Consider the following 24,346-nt stretch of genomic DNA (forward strand, 5'->3'; position numbering starts at 1 on the left):
GTTTTCTATTGCTTAGATTTGATGAAACTTAAAATCTCATTTTAAGTGGGAACCCAGTTGGTGTGTTTCATTTGAAGATTGTCAAATTTGTATACATTTATCTCAATGTGTGTTTGTGTTGGCATAGGCTGTGTCCTTTGGAGAGTCTCCACCATGCGTCTTCAGAGTCAGTGCTCAGAAATTGTTTGCAACAGTTTGCATGGAAATAGTGCAGAAAAAAACATCAAGCTTAATCTTAAATTCACTGATCTAAACTTCAATGAAACAAACTGCAGTTCTACCTCTACCAGTCATGGGGTTACTATGGTAACTATGTTGATGATTTATGAGTTGAATTGTTGCATCTTATGAGCTGAAGGAAGGTGTCTTCTACAGGATATGTCTAAGGATACAAAGCAACAGAGGTGGAATTAAAATACACGAAGCTCTTTTGGTAGTCATGGCAGTCATATTCATCATATAAGCTTTTTTTCCTTCTAAGATGCCATGAAGAGTGATTGTGATCAGGAATTCAGTGAAAAAATATCAATAATAAAGTTTGGTTCTTACATTAAAGGTGACCTTGGCACCCAAAAATCATCCTAAAAACTTCCTTTGATTAGGGTTCAAACATTCTGATATGATAAAATGGTAATGATTAAAGGACAGTAGGCGTTGGTCGTGCAGATTTATAGGGACCAATTAGAAAAGCAGATTGATAATGCAATAACAGTGAATCGAAATGAAAAGTAATTAAAATGTGTCAGTGAGGGAGAATACATTTTTTTCATTAAAGGAGACTTATGTTGTGACTTAATCCACTGTCGATCTTATAATCCTCCTCAGTTTCATTTATCTGTTTGTTTACTATAGGGGAGACTTCTTATTCAAATATTAAACAGATCACTTCCCACTTACGGATTTACATTTTTATATACGAATCAGAAACTTGTGTTGCCAGTGGTTTAAACACAATACCAGATTTGTTTTTAGTCAGTAAAGAATAAAAGTATGAAATCATGTAAATGATATAATAAGAAATTAATAAAAAATATATATAAACACCTCTATGTAGAAGTCAAAGTAGATTCTATGTCATATATAGCGATACATGTAGACTTCTTGCAGGCCTTGTTCGTGTTTAGTTGACCGTTATGTTCAACGGCTCTCACCATCAACTGTCGTCGTCGGCACTGATGGTGAGACTGAAGCTGTTTACTGAAGTGATGCTTCCACCTACTGGACAGTTTATGTAAGTGACCATCCTGAGTTCGACGTTGTCTGTTTTACCTTCAATCTCATTATCTTTTATTTATTTCTCATCAATATTTAAATAAATTCTTAATATTTGCATACAATCGATTGCAATGGGAACTTGGAGGAAGTGCTGAACATTTTTTTAAATTAATTAATAAACACATGTAAACGCTTTGCATTATGAATACGTACTTTTATGTACAGGAGGATATAAACAATCAAACCATCACATTCATGACAAGGCAATTGAAAGTTATGAGCAATACAAGAAGAACAAAGACTTGCTACAATGAAAAGGCAAATAATTATTGAATTAATGGCCGTACTTGTATTGTCAGTCACTTTCATTACACTGTGTGACCTGAAACACTCTTAATAGATATTCCACTGAAATGCACTGCTCTTACACTTGTAAAGAACTATTTTAAGATATTATAAGATGCTAATTTACTGGATCTATGGAGCCCAAATCCTCGTACCCAACAGTAATTTGTCAATCTAGTCTGATAAGGTTTCATTTCGTGTCGTGTCCTCTTTTACAATAGCCAGTAGATGGCACTCTGCTCTATAACGTCTTGCTCTGAACCACCCATTCAATAATAACCGTACATCATTTTCAAACTAAGGGCGCCATCTAGTGACTGGTCAAAACTGAAAATGAGTGTATTCTCATTTTAGAATGTGTTTGTTTTCTAATAAAAATATACTATTTTAAAGACTTCCATTTCAGTTTCATATCGTATCAAATACACAAGAGAACAAATAGATATGTTGCCTAATGAATGAAATGATTTATACAAGAAGTGGATAAGTTTAAAAAATTAAATAAATCTTTGAAAATTAACTAGCAATACTTCTTTTTGAATTAAAGCTTAAAATATATCTTTAAATAAGGATATCAAGTTTATAAAAGACAAAACTCTCCAAGCATTTAAAAAAAATTAAATATCCGCCTCTAGGCACTGTGAGATGACGATGGTTAGACTTCAGGGCTCTTAATGAATGCCCCTCACTCTCATAAATACATGAATACAGCAATGACTTTACCACAGATTGAGAAAGTCTTAACTGATGATCCAGGAAAACAGATAAATGGGAATATAAACAAAAGCTTAATGAGCTAATTAGTGTTTAAGACCAAATCCGTTTTGGAACTAGGCTGTAAATATGTGTTTTTATGCTGAAAAAGTCTGCTTTTTGTGTGTGAACGTGACTTCCGGACTTTCTGCAGCCAGCCACAAGCCGATGGACTCCGTCTTTTTGCATGTAGGATAAGCTTCACTTTTAAAATCCAGCCGTTTCCCATTGGACAAAGATCCAAATAATTTATGAGGTCACGTGTTCAAACCTTGACGTCTGCTTTGATTGAATTTTGAAAATCAAGAGTTTTGGATCCATAAATATTGCACCATGTCATAAAAGACAACTTAACGATGGAAGACATGAAGATATGAGCAGATAAGATAAGATGTCACATCTTATCTTGCCAAGTGACTGTGTGTATGTTTGCAGATTGACTCTTAAATCATTTGTTTGGTTACGTTTGCGTCATGTTAAAGAGCGGGACATAAAATGATGTAGAGACAATCCAGCACATAAAAACAACGCTGCACTCTAACAGGTCTCTGGGGGAACAACATCAAGTCAATGAGAAGTTTTCAGAGTTTCTCGCCCACAATGCTGTTGATCTGCCTGGCTCTACTCAGCCTTAGCTGTCCCGTGAGTGCTGCGCCACAGTTCGGCTCAGCATCCATCAGCCGATCCACCAGAAACAAACTTCTACTCATCTCCTTCGATGGATTCCGTTGGGACTATGACCAGGACGTGGACACTCCGAACCTGGACAAGATGGCTGTAGATGGCGTGAAGGCAGATCATGTCACACCGCCATATCTCACCATCACAAGCCCATCACACTTCACCCTCATCACAGGTACAATATGATATTTTACTCAAAATATTATTGTTTTTAAACGTTAAATTGACAAAGACATGTTTATTACTTTAAAAACATGTAAAAGGAGAATAGTTTCGTCTTCTTTTGTACATTGGATTTCATTTTTTTAGAGAGGTGTTAAAAATGTAATTTGATTTTCTTTAATAGACGCTAATCTCTATAGAAATAGTTTGAAGAATTGCACAACAACCCGGTGGTCACAATAAGATTCTGATCATAATTTGTACATAAAAGAAATTGTCTGGGGTTAAAAAGTGATTTGAACTCAATTGTTTTCCAGGACGCTACATAGAGAACCACGGCGTCATCCACAACATGTGGTTCAACACCAGCACCCAGGAGAAGAAGCAGTATTACATGACACAGTTTGTCGATTCGTACTGGGACAACGGGAGTCTGCCCATCTGGATTACAGCCCAGAGACAGGTAGTGCACCCCATTTCTGAACTTTGTGGGCGACATTAACACAGGGCCTATGATGATATTACTAAATGATATTATGAATCATAACGTATGATTTAACATGACAACCCTTGATAGTGTCTCAGACTGTCTTAGCAAACCAGAATAAAATATTAGGTTGATTGAATATATGGGACTTTATTGCTACACACCAGGTAAAATAGGATAGTCTTTTTAGCATCTTTTAATAGACAGAGCAAACATGTGATCATCATTTATGAAACAGGGTCTTAAGGCGGGATCGTTGCATTTCCCTGGAACTGCTGCCACCTACAAAGGAGAGACCGTCAAGGTGAAAGTGGTGGAACCTCGTTTCTACGACTACTCTAATGAAACTGACTGGAGACTGAACATTGACAAGGTGGTCGCCGACTGGTTCCTAAAACAGGACCTGGACTTCGTGTCCTTGTACTTTGGTGAGCCGGATATAGCCGGGCACAAATATGGGCCAGATTCAGAAGAGCGCAGAGCGATGGTTCGACAAGTCGATCGGACCGTGGGCTACATCAGAGACAGGATCCATGAGTGTGGCCTCACAGACCGACTCAACATCATGATCACTGCAGACCACGGCATGACCACGGTCATGCGAGGTGGAGGAGTCCAGGAGATCATTCTGTCTAAGATTCCTGGTTTCAGCTTCAAGGATATCAAATTCCATCTGGTGGACTACGGTCCTTCTGGCATGCTGCTGCCAAAAGAAGGAATGTTGGAGAAGGTCTACCAGGCTCTTAAAGTTGGTCACCCCCACTTGCATGTGTACAAGAAGGAGGAGATGCCGGCAAGACTGCACTATGGCAACCATCCACGACTGCTGCCCCTCATTCTGTTTGCTGACCGTGGATATGTGATAAACGGGGTAAGTTCTTGAATCAAATGTGTTCTAGAAAATTGCGTTACTATTAAACTAGTAGCTGCAAAGTAGCTCAGTTTTATATAGAAATGTATGAAATCCCTTTAAGTGTTAGCTTAACCCTTGTGTCATCTCTGGGTCAAGGTGACCCGGTAGCCAAAAACAAATGTGGTTGTGGCATCCCTTGTGTTGACTCTGGTTCAAGGTAAACAACCTCCCTGGCTTCCAGAAATACATATGCAGTTGTGTAGGTTGTTTACCTTGACCCAGAGACAACACAAGGGGATGCCACAAACACATTTGTTTTCATGCCTTTGGGTCACCTTAAACCTGGGATAACACAAGGGATACATCAAACTAGTGATGGGCTGATGAGGCCTCATAATACAGCAATAGTTGATTGATCCTGTATCATGACACTGGTGCTGTGTCTCAAATCGCATACTAATCTTAGTATGCTAGAAGTTAGTATGCATCAGTTTAGTATGCATACTAACTAGTACGCAAATTCTCCGCAGATAGTATGTCTCAAATCAAACCCTGAAGCTACACACTAACCGGAAATCACATGACAGCTTCTTCTTCTACTTCTATTTAACGATGTTTCAAGCAGCTGTTTGAACGCTATCGCCGACACCTGCTGGCAGCACGTATTGCAACTTTGGAAAAAGAAATAAAGAAAAAATATGAGAATCTAAATAATCGCGAGATATTTAAGCTGGTATCAGCAGCGAAGACGTGTTTATCCTCCTACTGCTGCTGAAAATACACATTTAAGTATATGCATATATATGCATTTATATATGACGTAACTTCCGTTTAAAACGTCACTAAAATGGCAGCTGTTTAGTATGGTTAGTGTCCATCGAACCATGCTAGTTTTGTGGGCGTGTTAGTACGCCAATTTAGTATGCATGGCGCACTAAATTTCGCATACTAAGAATTGAGACACACTAACGTACTAAAAATACTAACTTTTAGTACGCTAGTATGCGATTTGAGACACAGCATGGGTCTTTATTTTGAAAGGCAACTCGTTACAACAGGTGGTATAATCATTTGACAGAAGCATGTTACAATTTAACATTACAGAGATATAAAGAACAGACAATTTGTGGACAATGAATAAACACAGCTACAATGACTATCAGTTGAACCAAACATGCTTTACACTTAGTGAACAAACACTGCTCCTTGTTTCCCGTCTCGTGTAGCTGTTCCCAGTTCAGTTCAACAAAGGAGAACACGGCTTTGACAACGAGCTGTTGGACATGAAGCCTCTGTTCAGAGCAGTGGGGCCGGACTTCCAGAGGAACCTGGTGGTGGGGCCGTTCGAGACGGTCAATGTGTACCCTCTGATGTGTCATCTACTTGGAATCACCCCGGAGGTTAACGACGGACTACTTGACAGAACCAAGCAAATGCTGGTTTCCGACAGTGCCATTGGTAAGATAAACATAATTTATGTAAGGTGTTTCCCTCATTTTCTACTCACCGTCATGTTGAATAAGGGTTGGGATTATTTTCAGAGTCATCTGTTCCTTCAAAGAGTTATAAGCAAAAATGTATGTTCATTTGAATGTAGGACTGATACTCAGTTGTTTTCGTCTTCATCTTCGTCCAAAAAGATTTTAAAAAATACTTAAATCAAACTGTATATTTTAAGTTTGTTTGTAGACTTTGAAATAAATATGACCTAACATAAACAATGGATTGAAATATTTAAATGTGGTAAAGAACTTTTAGAAACGCAAATTAGTTTAATTAACCTCAGTGTTATGTCAGGGTCAAGGTAACCCGAAAACCAGAAAAAATGTGTTTGTGGTATCCCTTGTGTTGTCACTGGGTGAAGGTGAATGACCTCCACCACTGCATATGTATTTATGGATGCCAAGGAGGTCTTTGACCTTGAAACAGAAAAAACACAATGGTTAAGAAATATATGTTTTTATTTTATGGTCTGCAGACCAAAAGCAACAAAATTAAATGAATGAATATTTCATGAAATATACAGTACAAGATATAAATGCTGTTAAAGTTCAAATTAAAACTAATGTCATGAGAAATGCTTTGATTCCTTTTACATTATTATTTTTCTTGGCGCTTAGCTACAGCACTAATTTCATTTTAAAACAAATCATTTTATAAGTTCAATTAAACAAAAAGCCAATCAAATACATTTAAAATAATAATTTGTTACTTCATCATTCATCATTTTTCTGATAATTTTGCTTTGGGATATGTTTTACACCGCCATGTTTTTAATAAGAAAATACCTTAACAAGTAACAAGTATTTTGTGTTGTTACAATGATCAACTTGCTACTGTGCCCCAATATAACCTTGCTGACTCAGTTCAGTAGATCTCCATCATCCATGCTCCATAAATGAAAATAGTGGATTCACAAACAGTATAGGTCATCCTTAAAACCTGTGACATGTGAAATTATTTAAACTTCTCATTTAATATAAGTTTGTTTTTTTTTTGCATACGCGTCCAGGCCAAGACATGATGCAGCGCGCCGTCATCGGTTTATCCTCAGTTTGTGGTTTCCTGTTGGTGGTGTTCCTTGTTGCCACTTCCTGTACCTGCTACAAAAATACTAAAGAGCAAAAAAGGTAAGCAAAGTCTCTGCCAGGTGAACGACGTGATTGCCTCAGACAAGTCGCACATTCCTGAAAGTCAAATGTTAAAATCTTGACAGTGATGACAATCAAGAATCAAACAATTTATCTCTTTTTATCTGTTAAATAAATGTTATAACAATCAATTTCTGTTTTTTTTTCCTAGGTTAAAAAAGTTTGCTGTAAATGAAGACCTGAAAGACATCAAACAAACACATTTTTAAATCAATTTGATTCTTTCTGAAGCATTTGTGATAAGATATATACTGTATAAAAGTCTCATAACTCATCTTTACTAATTAATATTGGTTTTTAAGTGTAAACAAAATGATCAGACTCGTTATTTATCTTGGTGTTGAAACTGTTTCTACCTCTGCATGGTGTTGATGATTAAACCAAGTGAATTGACCTGTAGATGTGCTGAGTGTGAACATGTGCTCACTTTACAATTCAGATAAAGGTTTGAAGGTCTGAAGGTTTTATTGATCAAATAAAGTTGGTTCAAGGCATCATTACTTTTCTGCAAGTTTGCATTTATGATCATGTCTTTTGTTCAGGCTTTTCCTTGATTTTCTGGAACTCCTGTTGTGTTATCAGTTTTATGTTGACCTTTAAAGTATATACTTTATTGAATATTGTTTTGATTGTTTAAGCTCTTTGTGACCCTGGTCTGGAAAACGCTATACAAATAAAAATTACTTACTTACTTACTTACTTATAATTACACAAAATTGGACTCTTTTCATTTAATTTAGGATTTGGAGTTTAAATTCCTATGTTGTGATATTTATCTACTTTCATTTTTTATATCAAAACACTTTATTAATGCATTTTTATGAAAATCCAGACAAATTAAACTATGGGAAGAATAAACAAAAATAAGCCTACACAAACTAGATCTTTAAATATACAATCACACAGACAGAAACACAAACCAGAAAAAAATACAATACAATATCAAGTCATAGTTTGTCGATTATGTATTATATTCCTCTATCTCCAATCGCCATGTAGATCTGACTCGGAAACGGTTTTAATTTCAATAGTTTAATAAAGAGATAAGACTAGGAATAATACAATACAATATTTAAAAACTACATTTTGGCCTTAAATAAAAATTGTTTGTTTTTCTCACGCTTATATTGACCCATTTAATACTCAATATTTATCTTTTCACCATAATAAACATTGTTCCGGTTTGCTTAAATCTAGCCAATCACCAAAGGCCTGACGCAATATTAACCAATCAGAAGCAAGAAAGGGCGGGTCTATCTAACATTACGGCACCACTTGTCTAACGCCGTCTCTCGGGATTCTTCACTCTTGAGCCAAACTTAAATCTGGACAGTTATGGCTAAACTTTACGGTAAATTCCCCAAACACCATTTAATAGGAGGAAATAAACGCTCGGCTTTCAAATTAAGATTATTAATTTTCTGCGTCTTTCTTGTAATCCTTTACTATCACGGTCATACTCCATACTGTTTAAATCCACGTTTGCTGATCCTTCTTTAATTATTCATTAGTTCATTCATCTTTTTCTATATCCATTGATTGTTTAAAACGAATTTAGATTTTCCGCCAATTGAAAGGTCTCAGATCATTAAATATGGCAGGTTAAAGATTTTGAATACATAATTTAAATGAATTGATAATTATTTTCGATCGATTACTGCCTTAGATATAGAGGATGTAGACAATTCAATCTAGACTTGAGAAATTATTAATAAAATCATATATTTTTTTTATTATAGAAATAACCAGCAGCTAATTTAATATATTACCCTTTACGGTTTATATACTTGTAAATCTGACACTTAAGGAGTGCCTCACTAACCATGAACCTCACCGCACGTCACTGATATATTCCCTGTATAAACCAAAACAAATGGCCTTGTTTTTAACACCCAAACTACAACTTTTTTCATTCTCTTTTTCTAAATGTCCAATGTTACATTTGAGCACACCGAACTATCATCAATCATATTTCGTGCTGCATGTTTATATCCATGCAGATGATTCATGGCAGATACAGAGAACCTTCAGTCGCTGATATAATGTTGATTAGTTATCTCTCCTTTATGTGTTCTCAATACAGATGGTATCAGTAAATAGCTCTGATAAAACTTATCTCAAGCTGTGGCTCAAATATCAGGCCAATTTGGAGGTGTGTGTAGCCATATTGGCTTAATAGCATTAGCAGTGAGCAGGTCTGAGTAAACTCAATCTTCAGTACTTTATCTAGTAAGTGACAATGCTTCTAGTTTTAGTCAAACTGTTTTTCAGCCTTGCTGTCTGTGGTATCTGTGTTGCGGCTCCACCACAAGGCTCTCCTGCACTTCAGTCTGTTAACAGCAGCTCTGTCAGGAACAAACTTCTCCTCATCTCTTTTGATGGATTCCGATGGGACTACGACATAGATGTTGAGACCCCCAACCTGGACAAGATGGCTCTTGATGGGGTGAAGGCTGACTATGTCACGCCGCCCTTCCTCACCATCACAAGTCCTTCTCACTTCAGCATGCTTACAGGTGACTCATGTTCTAGAACAATCGTTCACTGTGTGCTCTAAACTACATTTAATTTTGTTAGAGAGTGTTTCTTTACAAACTGGTTGCGTTGTAAATACTTTTCACTCTCAGGTCGTTATGTTGAGAACCATGGGGTGATACACAACATGTGGTTCAACACAACAACCCAGGAGAAGAAGCAGTACTATGCTGCTCAGTTTGTGGATTCCTACTGGGACAACGGGAGTTTACCCATCTGGATAACAGCCCAGAGACAGGTACGGCACTTCTTTGGTCATTCTTTTCAAGATGAGATCAGAGCTTCACTGTAATGTAGTAACAATTCCCATCACTATAAACTCTCTTTCATATTCTTTTTGACTTCCTAAGAAGATTCCTTCACCGCATTCAGTAAAGCGTAAACTTAAAGCAGTCAACATGTTTTGGGGTGTGTTGGAGAAGATACATCTGACAAAACAATAAGATGAAAATAGAAATGGTCATTCTACAAAACATTATGTGGCCAGGCCCTCCCATGAGCTCATTTTAAATTTCATTTTAGATATGAATCCTGTTTGTTCTAGTTGTTGTTGTTTTTCTTACTAATTACATTAATTATTTCTTGTTATACTAAGCCAAGTCACTGACTGCTATCATATTTTTTTGAAGATAACAATCCACCTACAGGAAAAAAAACTTTATTTTAAATACTTTTTGGAATGTCAACTTATTAATATTTGCCTTCAAATGTAATTGGAACCAAGGAAATTCTTCCATAAAAAGCTGCAAACTTTCTAACTAAATGTGATGATCCTTCAGATAAAAAAGGCTACACAATTGATGTCACCAAAGGGTCATTATTTGAACGTGTTAATTTCAAACTAAAACTGAATATTTGATTAGAAACATTAAAAGTAAGAACAAGTATGGTTTATGTCTCCCCTCTTGTTGGCGTCTTATGTTTATGTATCATCAATGTTGAAATTGTGATTTGTACCTCTTAGGGTCTTAAAACCGGCTCATTACATTTCCCTGGCACAGCTGCCACCTATCAAGGAGAGGCTGTCCATGTGAGGCAAATAGAACCAGCCACATACAACCATTCCAATGAGACGGACTGGAGAATGAACATAAACAAGGTGATTGGAGACTGGTTCCTAAACCAAGACCTGGACTTTGTCTCTCTATACTTTGGAGAACCAGATTTGGCCGGGCACAAATATGGGCCGAATTCAACAGAACGCCAAGCGATGGTTCGCCAGGTGGATCGCACAGTGGGATACATTAGAGACAAGATTCGGGAGAAGGGCCTCACAGAACGTCTTAACATCATCATCACCTCGGATCATGGAATGACTGAAATTCTTCGCGGTGGAGCAGTCAATGAAATTATCCTGTCAAAGATTCCTGGTTTTAGTTTTAAGGACATTCAGTTCCAGTTGTTGGACTATGGTCCACTTGGGATGCTGCTTCCGAAAGAAGGAATGTTGGAGAAGGTGTACAAGGCGTTGAAAGGAAGCCACCCTCACCTCCGTGTATATAAGAAGGAGGACATGCCGAACAGACTGCACTACAGCAACCATCCCAGACTGCTGCCTCTCATTCTTATTGCAGATGAAGGATATGTCGTCAATGGGGTGAGATTCACGAATGAATTCAATTCATCGAACAGTTAATTCATTCCATATCATCTCTTTGAAATAACACGCAAACTCAGGTGATGGCATCAGCAACACATAAACGTAAATATAGCAGTTAAACAGCACATTCTCAACAGAGACACCAGCACAGGTAGCTGTTGCAAACATCAAGTTTCCCAACTTAGAATCAAACAAGTAATTTAATTAAATCTAAATTAATGTATACATATTATATATATATATTGGTGTAGAGGTTAACTGTTAATCTGCTGATCATGCTGTGACACACCAGTGATAGTGATCATTGACTTTTGTTTGCATTTCGGTTTCTCTATACAGTTCTGGACTTTACACTACAGCAAAGGAGACCACGGCTTTGACAATGAAAACATGGAGATGAAAGCCTTCTTTCGGGCAGTGGGCCCTGACTTCCGAGGTAACCTGAAGGCGGACCCATTTAACCTGATTGACGTGTACCCACTGATGTGTCATCTCTTGGGGATAACCCCGGAGATCAACGATGGACTACTACAGAGTACCAAACACATGCTGGTCCAAAACACTGGAGAAATAAATGGTAGGTATATTTAAGTGGATAACTGTATATACATAAAAAATGCAGAATCTTTCCAATAAGTAAGTCTGACAATTTAACACCAGGAGGGACAATTTCGATACAATATTTACGATATAATTAAAAAAGAATAAATCAAGATTAATCTAGATAGATAGATGGATAGATAAAGAACAAGATGACACAATCTGAGTCTAAAGATAAAGAACATAGATCAAAGAGAAAGATTAACATAGAATACAATGTCAAGATACTTTCGCTTCACTCCTGCCCCCAAATTCAGAATAATACAATCTAATAGCCCGAGGAATGAATGAGTCCTTGAGTCTATTAGTGTTGCATCTGGGAAGGAGCATTCGTGCACTCCATCTGCTTCTCTGCTCACTGATGACCATCATCATCCATGATGGACAGTAGTTTGTCCAGTGATATATTTTTATATAAAGAGAAGAAGAGAGAAATGTGTACTTTAAAAATTAACAAAAATATATATTTGCTTAAATGTGTTACCTAATGTGGTTAAGATGGGACAGACATTTACGTAGAACTTTGGTCTGTTTTCCATTTTGCTAGCAGATAGTCTAACCCTACCAATAGTCCTTGGTCACATGTCTTCGCACTATTATCTTGATGCTGAACAAACTTATGTTATCAGTGAAGCTGAAAGTTTGTACACACATTTATGACTGGCAGGTCTAATGTGGGTTCATTGTCTCTTCACAGAGAACACTCCTGTGGTGTGGATCGGTTTGCTGCTGTTATTGCATGTCTCGTTGTAGTGTTTGTGTTAACTGTTTCTTGCAACATATGTAGGAGGACCAAAGATTCAAGTGGAAATAAAGCATAAGTAATTCAAATGCCCATATGTTACTTGTAAAATAATCTGACTACACCTAGCATAAATTAATGATTTAGATTAAACACCCTGATGAAATCTGTCATATATTACATCAAAGAACAAAACATTGGATCTTACAATATAAAAAGTGTATTATTCCAGTTCATATCGTTTGCATTTGTACCTTTTTTTCTGTGGCTTACTTTTTGTAAATATTCATTTAAGTTATATCAAAGTAACTGCTTCCTGGCGCCAGTGGCAGTTCTCCTTACAAAGGGGCCTCCTTGTGGCTCCCCAGATTTTTTTTCTGTTTGAAAAAAAATATTCTCCCCATTTTATACACATTTTGTTAGTTAAGTTCTATAATGAAATATGGAATGGTGATAGCTTCTTGCATCGTTTCACATAAATGTTAATGTATGATCTAATGGGCCCTGAGATTGGACTGTGGCCCCACCTTGGCCAATGCCCGACACCAGGGTTAGGTTTACGTATCTGACTTTTTCCCCCCTTTTTTCAGCACCAAACAAGAATTTCTGTTGCAGTGCAAATATGAGTGACCTCATAAAAATGTGTTAAAACAAATACATGAGATTTTTCACATAAGCAGAATATCACCATGTCATCCTGGAAATGTATGTATAAACAGTAGAATGCACTGCAGGTATGTGCAACTTGGAAAATGTATTTCAATAGGGAGCTCTTACAACAACGTTAACCTCTCGTTCACGATACTACTCATTTCGAGAAATTAGTTCATGAGGAAGTTTAAAACTTTTAACTAGGGATTGTCTCCGTCGTGTAGAGTAATTCAACATTTTAGTAATACGCTTTTGATTGCTAAAATCCTATGTTCATTGTGATTATTAATATTATTAACAGGTAATAAGATCGAAATTAAAATGCGTTAGAGCCGAGTTCGGCTAAGTCAAACAGCGCCCTCCGGTGGCCAGTTACACATGACAGCTACTCGAGTAGCTCCAGCACCAGCAGCTACTGATGGAGTCTCTGCTCAGTTTATTGGACTATCTTCATGTTCTTTCGATGGTTTCAGGTTGTTATGAGTGAAGCTTTGTGGGCCAAGACTTCATGAGACGCTGCAAAGCAAATTTACATCTCGAGTAAGCTTCAATAACTAACTTCAGGTGTTTTGTTGTGCTATGTCGAACGTGATCAAAATGGAGGCAGTTGGCGGACCACGTCTTCGGCGCTGTGTTAGCTTCGCTAGATGAGGTTTCGTGTCTTTTTTTGCATGTTTAAATGTGCACATTCGGCCAGTGACGAGACGATATAAAACGCTGTTTGCTGTTTTGGACGACGCGGAAGAAGACCGCTGCGAAGAAAGCCCGGATATGTTGTGAATTTCCTTTCAAAGTAAAAGTACGGGCGCTGTCTTTACCCGGACAAATGTCACAAGAGGAAGACGCGGGGAAGGACCCGGGCTCATATGAGGCAAGAGGCCTTGGCTTATCAGCAGAAAGTTTACCGGGATCTTCTGGACTTACGAGTGGACCAAGCGCGAGCTTTCCTCTCAGCAGAATGCTATCAAACCGGGCAGGAATAACGCCAAGCACGCCCCCTCTTGGTAGACTGTCGTCACTACGGACCCGGGACCTGACGTTAGGCGGTGCTTTTAAAAAAACGAAGGTAAGAATTGTTAAAACGTTGTGATAATTATAGAAGCACATTTAAACAATTTCACCAAAAAATGTAATATGTGTGGGGATTGAGTTGTGTATTATTACTTTTGAAAATAACCGTGTCTTTCTATTTCTATGTATAGACCTTTTTACTCTTGTTTTCTTTTAATATCTGCTTTTTAAAATACAGTCCAAACAACTTATTTAATGGCAATTTAATTTGACGTTTTAAAATATATTAAATATGGTGTTTTATTTTCTTTATTTTATAAAATAAATGTTAAAATGATCAAATGATCACAATAATGAAATACAATCAGATTAAGGCTATAGAGTATTTAACAATGTCCTTTTATTTATTCGTTTTATAATGTTTCCTTCCCTTCTTTCTTTTCACTTTTCTGCCTCTTATAACTGTCAATAATGTGGCAGCTCAAAGAAGTCCAATTGCCCATCTCTGCTCTAAATAGATCAGACAGCAGAGAGACAAGATAATATCTAGGTACAAAACCTTTTTAATAAACTTATCATATACAGCAGATGATCTTTTATTTTAATAAAATTAAATTTAAAAAATACTTACTGTTCACAAAGATTAAACAACTCTACAACAGTATTGTTATGCAGATATAACAGTTTTGGCAACCGATGAATCAATAACAGACTGATATTTTCTTCTGGTCCCCCCTGAAGAAAACCATCGAGCCAAATGTCCATGCTGTACGAAAAAGCAAAGAAGAGTGAGTCACATTCTTCCTTCACTGTTTGCTGTCTGTGTATTGGTTCTTCTGGATATCTTAATTCTCCAGGTTCAAGGAAGAAGTCCATGCGGCTCCGAAGAAAGAGAGAAGACAGAGGGATGAGAGGCGGAGGGAGAGCCGAGGACGAAGGAAAGAGCCTCAGACTATCCAGTCTCACTCCATTTTTGAGCAGGGTCCTGCCAGCATAGACCGTAAATCAGGTGTGTGTCTGGATCTTGTTTTAGCCCAATGATCTTGTGCGGCCGTTGACTCACCTGAGGGTGTCTGCAGGGTGGAATGTGGACGCCGACAAGAGATATTCCTCTAAGTCTGCTCTCAGTAAAGCTGTAAACAAAGAAAGAGAGGAGTCGGAGGAGAGGGAGGACGACATACTGAGTAAACTGCAGAGAGACGATGTAAGTAAGACTGGAAATTGATCTGTGGTCCACAAATGAATACGCACTTTTAAAAGTTATTTTAAGATAAAAGTCACATCAATATCATCCTGTCTCAGAAGTGGTTTTGTTTTTGTATATTTAATATAATTGTTGGAGCTCAAGCTAACAGTCAATCTTAAAGTCTTACACTCCTACAGTCAATCTAACATCATAATCATCCAGATTGAAATTAATGTTGTCCTTTTGTCAGTTCATAGACGACCCTGGCCTAAGAAATGATGCCGAACTCAAGCCCATTCTGCTTCCATTGAGCAAGTCCACAAGCATTGAAGCACCCACATGCACTTTAAGTAAGTGAAAGCCTCTATTGTCCTCTGACTTAAACAAGCTTTTATGTTTTTCTTACACATTTGAAAAGACGTTTGACTTTTGATGACTGCAGGTCCAGAGAGCCTGAGGTCTCATTCTTGTGAGGGTCCTGGAAGGACTGATTCCTTAGTCCACCTGCTTCAGGACCTAAAGGTATCTGGCAGGGAGGAGCTCTTCTTCATGCAGCTACCGGACTGTTTGCCTGTAGACCGAAGGCCTGCTTCTCAGGCACCAGAGGAAAAGCATGTCAAAAAGGACGTCAAATCAACACATAAGAGAACTGAGCAGACACAAACACAAGTGAGTTCTGCTGACCCAACAGGCCACACATCTGTACATGTTGTTTTTTTATGTTTCCATTACTGTTGTGTGGTCACACATTCAACTGGACTGGACTATTCTGTGCCACAGTCTTCTTAAATGAACTGCATCTTATTGTGTCTAGCTGGCCAGCGTGAAAGAGAGGAGTCTGGCAATGTCCGAGTTCTCAGAGGGGCTCCTGGGTAAACTCCTGATCAGGAAATCCGGGAAGGTGGAGCTGAAACTGGGTGACGTTGTCCTCGATGTCACAGAAGGAGCTGCCTTCTCCTTCCTGCAGGTACTTGGTCTAATGTGATGTCGGCATTATGTTCCTGGTGTCATTAACTCTGTGCTTCTGTCACCATAGCAACTGGTGTCTGTCCAACTCTCTGAAGGCAAGACTGGTGACATGATGGTTCTGGGAAACGTGGAGCACAAACTGGTGTTGTCTCCAAACTTTCAAGCTTTGCTGGCTCAGACTGTGGCTCAGCAGCAAATGTCCTGATCAACACAGCACGGGTTCAGCTCTGGAGAATTTCTTACTTGGCAGCTACTTTTCACCATTTCTTCTGTAAGAGCTCTTTTTGTAAAGGTCAAAAATGTTAAAACAGCTTAATCTTTTGAACACTTTTTATCTTTAAACAGTAAAAGTAAATCTGTGTTCTAACATCAATCTACCTACATTTTAAAAGTCAAAGGCCATAATTGTTTTTGCTTCATGATGCACAGTTCAACAGTATTCACTTGTAGAGTTGCTTTCTGCACCTTTTTGGTTCCTGTTGCAACATTTCAATTGTTATTTCTGTTTAAGGTCATCACTCATGGATAGTTTTACAGTGTTTTCTATACAATCTGTGATGTTTTGTGTGATATTTGCAACAACCAACATAATAAATGATTTTATTATTACTCATTCTTGTTATTCTTTTATAGAAGCATTTCTTAGAGATGACCAAAGCTACAGGGATTTAAAAAGTAATGAGGCTTTTTCTCTTGATTCAAATGCAAATGTTTAATCAGTAGATACATGACACAAAAAAACTGGTTCGTCAACAGCAGAACAACAACGTTACATAATAAAGTTTTTGAGTCAGACATGATTTTAACGGTCTGAAAATCTGTACAATATCTGCTGCTCTGGTTATATTTGATTAAATAAGGGAACAATGTACACGGGTTCTTTCCGTTTAAAGCTTCAATCATGTGGTTTTACTCAGTTGAACGTTAAAAAACATGTCAATTTCAACGGCACCAAAGTGGGTTTTCACAGGAAATTGCTTTATTACTCTTGTGCCGTTTATTGATACACAGCACTTTCAACGTTTGTTGGAGCTGTTCTTTGGAGTCTTTGTCTTCTTCAGGTAGTTTTCTTCTTCAAAGCAACCTTCTTCTTCATTCTTTTTGTGACATTTTATTGTAGGTGGCCATAGTTCAGCGTCTGTAGCCAAATCTAAAACGGCAGTCAAATAAAGGTTGTTGTGTGAAATACCTGTCTCAACCTCTATTTATGTATCGATTGTTTCACCACCTATACCTGTGATATCAAAATGCACTCTAATCAATTTTCTGTATCTGACATTAATTACGTTGGCAGGACTCAGACCTTTGACTGTACGAGAATCATGGGTGTAGCAAAGCTGGATAGGGACCCAGGGATGCTTACCAGAGTTGGTCCAGGCCCATAGTGTGAGGGTACTGCAGTTAATGTCGGGATAATTAGCGCCATCATTTCGGTATTTGTCAGGATAGTAATCCCCAGTCTCAGTGGTCACATAATTGGACCATGCATAAGTGTAGGCGGAATTAGAATACGCAAACAAATAGAACCAGTGATCCTGCCACGGTAACATAGTGGTTGGCAACAAGCGGTGACTTTGAGGTCTGGGTTGCAGTTGGTCAAGAGGAATTTGGACAATGTTTTCACGTTAACTCCACAAACAGCCTATTAGTTTCTTGTCTCTGGTCCACACCGGTCTTCCTGTGGGGAATAAGGCATCCATAATCGTGGTCGCAGTTCCTAGACGGTCCACTTATCAGAACACTGTTTTCAATTCAAAGAAGATGGCGTGGTCGCAGTGCCTAGACCAGCGGTTCTTAACCTTGTTGGAGGTACCGAACCCCACCAGTTTCATATGCGCATTCACCAAAACCATCTTTAGTGAAAAATAAAATATGATTTTTTTTATATGTATGTATATGATATGTTTCTGTATTACCCGTCTACCGCTCACTCCCATCACGTTCCGTGATAAATGTGAATCCATGTTGTACATATTCGTCCGACCACTTTCTTCTTTTTCCCAACATAGTTAGTATGGATTAAAGTATTAACAAAGAAATCACACCACGTACTACCACGACAGTTGCACTTTGACTACTGAGCGCACTAAATTCACCGCAGCATGGATTGTCCAAACAGTGTAGCATGATCATCTGCAGCCAGTGATTGCCAAGCACGGTGTGTCACCACGAATTTATACGATAATTCAGGTGTGTCCGGAACTCCGTGGCGGAGGCTCTGCCGAATCCCTAGGTTTCGATCGAACCCAGGTTAAGAACCACTGGCCTAGACGGTCCGTCTATCAGAACACTGTTTTCAGTTCAAAGAAGAGGGCGTGGTCGCAGTGATTCAAATGAATCCAGCCGTTTCGTCCTTCAACTTTCACTGCTGTGGGTGTTGTGATGAGAACAGGATATGGACCTTCCCACCAATCACTAGCCCAAGTTTTTCTTTTGATTTTTGTCAGCAATGATTTCAGCCGCCTGAGCAGAAAGATTAGAAGAGAGAAATAACAGAATTGACTGTCTGCATGAATTGGTATGGACCAAAAAAGCGTTCGACAAGTCAATCACAGAGAAGAATTTAGAGTCAGGTGGGAGAGAATTACACAGTGTGTGGATTTGGCACGTTTGGTGCCCTCTGGAGGACAGCCTGATTCACTGCTCTGAGATCTTGAACAAGTCTCCATGCAGTAGAAGGAGCTGCCTGACTCTGGGCTTGGCACAACAATGCCAGCCTGTCTTAATTCTGAAATAACCAGTTCAATACCTTTAATAGCTTCAGGATTTAAAGGATATTGTCTGATATTCGGAGTAAAGTCTACTTTAGGATTAATGACTACAGGGGAAATACCTTTCATGAGACCAACGTCCGTTGGACCCTGAGTCCATAACTGTGGTGGAAGCTTCCTCTTCCACTTCTGTTAGGCCTTCTAGTCATAAGGGCTGTTTTGTGTTTACTTGTGGATACATGACTGTTGTTGTACCCACGCGGACTCGATATCAACCATGAAAAGGTGAAAAATCGACCCCCTGGACAACAAGGTCAGGTGTCCAGTCATGGATGTTCCGTAACCAGTCCGTTAAGTTACCCGCGTATCTCCAGCTTTGATAAGATTTGTCCGTGAGACCAACACGTCCTCACACCTGAGGCAACATACCGTCCGGCGCCGTGCAATGTCCCCGGGCGTCACTAGGGTGACGGTATAGGGGGGACAAAAACGTCGGTTTTAGCCTACCCGGGTCACCCAGTAATATACAGAGAACTCCCCGGCGTCGGATTCAAACGACCCGGGTAACATTTGACGCGTCGCTCAACTCTTCGTTGCCATGGTAACGTGACGTGACGTGTCGCTGTTGTCATTTGGCTACCGTAATTCTAAAACTATGAAGTGCACTTGAAATGTTTAATGTCAACAGTGCGATTCTACCCCCGATTGTGCTTAACGACCTCGAACCACTTTGAGGTCGTACACGGCGACCATAAATCTGTAAAAAATGCTTAATTTGTATTTTTTTAAGCTTGGATTGTTCACACATCGCGGAAGTCAAGAGGCTCTCGCGGAGTAATACATGCTTAAAAGGTCCTGTAAAAGTGACTATATTGTATATTTTTAGGTGTTTCAACTCCACAACGTTGACATTGTTTTATGAATGAGTAAAATATAGTCTGGATGTGCTATTTCGCTTGATCCTCTTTATAATCTGGTGCGCTTTTGTATGAAAATAGAACCTTTCATTGAGATTGCGTTTATGGACATATGTTTTCTTTTTATTAAGCTGCTATCATGAGCGATCTACGAGACGTTTGTCGACAGTAATCGCGATCCTGCAGAGGTGACGTCACACACTCTAAAAAACGTGAGTTTAGAAAAACACACATTGACAAAGTAATGATTCAGTTCCTAATACATTTTCCTTGTTTACTTAACTTGAAAAATGCGCATTTAATCTGTATTTGACATTGTTTTTTTAGACAGCTCAGACGTAGAATCTGATCGTGCACGGAATTTAGAGCCGTCACACCACAGGAATAAAACGAGATATTGTGCTTGTTTGTTTAAAAGCCCCATGGAATACAATTGTAGATGTGATTATATAAAGACCGAGTTCAGTTCTGTAGTTTCAGCGTCTGGTAAAAAGTTTTCAAACTTGCGCATAACAGGCAACTTCCTCCAAGCCCCCGGATATGACGTCACTTGTTGTTACTCGTCCCAGAACATGCGTTTTTTTCCTCACGCTTGTGCAGTAACTTGACGGAACAAGGTGCGCATTACTCGTCTATTGAGGTAAGATATAATTATTGCTTTAAGAAAATGAAATAATGTTTCATTGTGTGTAATGTAACTTTCTGTGGTGCGTTAACACGAGAGCTAGTTCGCTAAAACACTGAATAGCTTTTAAATTATAATGCAACTCACACACGTATTTTGTTTGTTATTTTGAAAGGACGAAACGAAAGTTACGTATGTAACTACGGTTCTATGAGTCCCGGATGACCGCCAGAGGCGGTGCTTCAAGCACTGAATGTATCCATCTAGCGCATGCACAGTTCGAGTTTAATACCAGCAAAGTCACCTGTGACCCCTGATGACCCCGGAAGGGGTATATCTTCCGGTGACATCAGAGGATCTGTTCCTGCAGAATCTTCTTGCGAAAACACAAGGATTCTGAGTGACAGAACGCTCTGGCGGTCATACGGGACTCATAGAACCGTAGTTACATACGTAACTTTCGTTCTATTTCGTCCCTACTGACCGCCAGAGGCGGTGCTTCAAGCACTGGATGACCCATAACAACAAGGTCACAAAGAATCCCAGTACATACCTCATTGAGGGGAAGCAACAGAGTCGGGCAACAGGACCACACCTAATGGATGAGGAGAGGTGACGTTCACCCGATAGAACCTGAAAAAAGTGCTTGGTGAGGCCCATGATGCTGCCTCACAGATGTCCTCCAGGGGTACCCCGCGTAGGGCTGCTCATGACGTAGACATCGCTCTGGTAGAGTGGCACCTCACCACTTCCTTTATATGCATGGGTAATAACATCCACGATCCAGTGAGACAGTTGCTGTTTGGAAAGAGCACAGCCTTTCCTAGGGCCACCATAGCAAATGAAGAGCTGGTCCGACCGTCTTATACTTGCGGTTGCAGCTACATAGGTTCTTAGAGCCCGCACAGGGCACAGCAGTCCCAACCTGTCTTCCCCTTCCGGGGGAACAAATTGTGCCACTTGAATGGGACGGTTGAGGTTCGATAATGACAGAACCTTTGGGAGAAAAGCCATATTTGGCCAGAGTGTAACCCCTGAGCCGTCTGAGCTCCACCGCAGACATGACTCACTCACAGACAGGGCATGTAGTTCCCCAACACGCTTTGCTGAAGCAATGGCAAGGAGAAAAGCAGTCTTAGCAGAAACCCACTTCAGCTCTGCCTGAGCCAGGGGTTCAAAGGGAGGCAGACACAAAGCGTCGAGCACCAGGTGCAAATCCCATGCTGGTGCACGCTGTGTGCGTGGGGGGCGTAATCGCCACGCGCCATTTAGAAAGAGGGACACCAGTCTGTGGGACCCCACTGTGTTATCATCTACCCAAACATGTCGAGAGGAAATGGCTGCCGCGTATACTCTCAGTGTAGCAGGAGACCGGCCACTGTCCAATAGTGACTGGAGGAACTCCAGAATCTTTGGGGCTGAACAGTGCACACAGTCCTCACCCCTGTCTGAACACCATGCAGTAAACAGTTGCCACCTATTTGCATACTGCAGCCATGTAGAAGGCGCCCTGGCGTTTAGTATAGTGTCGCAGACAGCATCTGAACACTGCGTCAGAAGCGGGTTGGGCCCTGCAGCGGTCAGACCCATAGTTGCAGGCGAAGAGGGTCAGGATGCCAAATCTGCCCCCCTAGCTGAGACAGGAGATCCTTCCTGTCGGGGAGGCGCCATGGTGAGCTGCGGCAGAGCCTGCGCAGAAGTGGAAACCATATTCTCCCTGGCCACAAGGGGGCTACCAACAGCAGCCTGTGGCCCTGCTGGAGGACCCTCTGTAGTGTTGAGAATATCAGAGGGATTGGGGGAAAAGCATAGAGGAGACCTTCTGGCTAGTCGTGCGCAAGAGCATCCTGGCCCAGAGGACTGCTTTCCTCTTTCAGGGAGAACCAGAGGGGGCAATGGGTCGACTCCCCTGTGGCAAACAGATCTACTTCTGCTCTGCCGAAGGTGTCCCAGATATTGAGCACCACCTCTGGATGAAGCCGCCACTCCCACGATGGGGGCTTGCCCCGAGAGAGCAGGTCTGCAGCTTGATTCCGGTCCCCGGGCAAATACATTGCTCTCAGGCTGGCCAGGCGTGGAGCCGCCCACAGCAGGAGGTCCCGGGATGCTTGCAACAGCTGTGCAGACCTGGTGCCCCCCTGGTGGTTTATATGCGATACGGTCGACACATTGTCTGACCGCACAAGCCCATGTCGCCCTCTCAGGAAGGGAAGAAAGTACTGCAGGGCCATATACACAGCTCGTAGCTCTAGAACATTGATGTGCTCCGAGCAGTCTCGAGCGGACCACAGCCCCTGGGCTGTACGGTTTTGCCACACTGCCCCCCACCCTGAGAGGGAGGCGTCTGTTGTGATGGCCTCTCGGCGGAATGCAACTGAACCCATCTGCACGCCCTGGAGGAGAAAACGTCTCTCTCTCCAAGGAGCCAGAGCAAGGAGGCAACGGTGTGAGACCTTGAGTCTCCTGTGCCGGTGCCACCTGACATCCAAATGAGAGTTGTTCAGCCACCTCTGAAGGGGGCGTAGCGACAACAGCCCCAAAGGGACCACGGTGGCGGCAGCCGTCAGTTTGCCTAGGAGTCGTACGAACTCCACGTAATGCAACCACATGCCCCTGCAAAAGAGGGGAAGGAGGCGGAGGATGTCGTCCACCTGCTGTGGTGAAGGCCAGGCCTTTATCGAGACTGTATCGAGTGTCATCCCGAGAAAAATTGTGCTCTGTGAGGGAACTAGGCAACTCTTTGTAGAGTTCACCCTGAGGCCTAGTCGAGACACATGGGAAAGAAGGCTTGTGGTGTCCAGGGTCGCCCGAGACCGGGACGAAGCACAGATGAGCCAATCGTCTAGGTAGGGCAGGATCTTCATGCCCTGGGACTGGAGGGGCGAAAGGGCTGCCATCACAACCCTGGTAAATACCCGCGGCGAAAGGGAGAGGCCGTACGGGAGCACCCTGAACTGAAAATGACGTCCCTGAAAGGCGAACCTAAGGAACTGTCTGTGGTGTTGTGCTATGGGCACATGAAAGTAAGCATCCTTCAGGTCTATTGAAGTAAACCACTCCTGCCTGGAAACAGTGCGCAGAACCTCTGCAGGGCTGAGCATGTGGAATCTCAAGACCTTCAGGAACTTGTTGAGTCCCCTCAAGTCGAGGATAGGGCGGAGTCCGCCATCTTTCTTTGTAACCAGAAAGTAAGTCGAGTAGACCCCTCCTGGTTGTAACAGGGGATCTATCTGCTCGATTGCACCCTTGTCCAGGAGGACGGACAACTCCTTGGTGAGGGTTTGGGCTTTTGCCGGGTCGCGTATGATGGTCATCTTGACCCGGCCAATGGTTGGGGGCCGGCGTCGGAACTGAAGTTTGTACCCGTTGGTCAAGGTGGAGAGCACCCAAGGGTCCCGGGTGGAAGCAGCCCAATAGCTGAGCTGCTGTTGGGAAAAACAGCCGACGGCCGACCCCAATGCCTCAGCGCCGGGTCCCCCGGCCTTGAAAGGCTCTGGGGGTACGACGGACAGTATGTGGGGCCTGAGGTTGCCTAGCTCAGGGGCTCGAAAAGTCTGTGCCGCCTGCTGAGCAGGCTGTGGTCGTGGGTGCTGAGACCTGAGGTAGCCTCTGGGGTAAGCCTGTGGATGAGAGCGGCGCTGGGGGGAAGCTA

At 40.9% G+C, this 24,346-nt stretch overlaps 3 protein-coding genes across 3 annotated transcripts; all 3 read left to right on the plus strand.

Annotated features, from left to right (window-relative positions):
• Positions 1-2,913: 2,913 nt before the first annotated feature.
• LOC148078046 (ectonucleotide pyrophosphatase/phosphodiesterase family member 7-like) lies at positions 2,914-7,590 on the plus strand. Its single transcript, XM_087793977.1, has 6 exons — positions 2,914-3,169; positions 3,474-3,619; positions 3,882-4,514; positions 5,723-5,974; positions 7,026-7,126; positions 7,587-7,590. The coding sequence occupies exons 1-6, from the start codon at positions 2,914-2,916 to the stop codon at positions 7,588-7,590; spliced, it is 1,392 nt and encodes a 463-aa protein (XP_087650103.1).
• A 1,640-nt stretch (positions 7,591-9,230) lies between these two features.
• On the plus strand, positions 9,231-12,635 carry LOC148078047 (ectonucleotide pyrophosphatase/phosphodiesterase family member 7-like). Its single transcript, XM_087793978.1, has 6 exons — positions 9,231-9,299; positions 9,477-9,663; positions 9,775-9,920; positions 10,647-11,279; positions 11,622-11,859; positions 12,580-12,635. The coding sequence occupies exons 1-6, from the start codon at positions 9,231-9,233 to the stop codon at positions 12,633-12,635; spliced, it is 1,329 nt and encodes a 442-aa protein (XP_087650104.1).
• Positions 12,636-13,677: 1,042 nt separating this feature from the next.
• Positions 13,678-17,050, plus strand: LOC148078048 (DNA-directed RNA polymerase III subunit RPC4-like). Its single transcript, XM_087793473.1, has 8 exons — positions 13,678-14,341; positions 15,028-15,074; positions 15,144-15,295; positions 15,366-15,490; positions 15,723-15,822; positions 15,915-16,141; positions 16,287-16,439; positions 16,509-17,050. The coding sequence occupies exons 1-8, from the start codon at positions 14,102-14,104 to the stop codon at positions 16,644-16,646; spliced, it is 1,182 nt and encodes a 393-aa protein (XP_087649599.1). The 5' UTR covers positions 13,678-14,101; the 3' UTR covers positions 16,647-17,050.
• Positions 17,051-24,346: the final 7,296 nt, after the last annotated feature.

Source organism: Callionymus lyra, chromosome 6 (genome assembly GCF_982586985.1).
Source record: "Callionymus lyra chromosome 6, fCalLyr1.hap1.1, whole genome shotgun sequence".
NCBI lineage: Eukaryota > Metazoa > Chordata > Actinopteri > Syngnathiformes > Callionymidae > Callionymus > Callionymus lyra.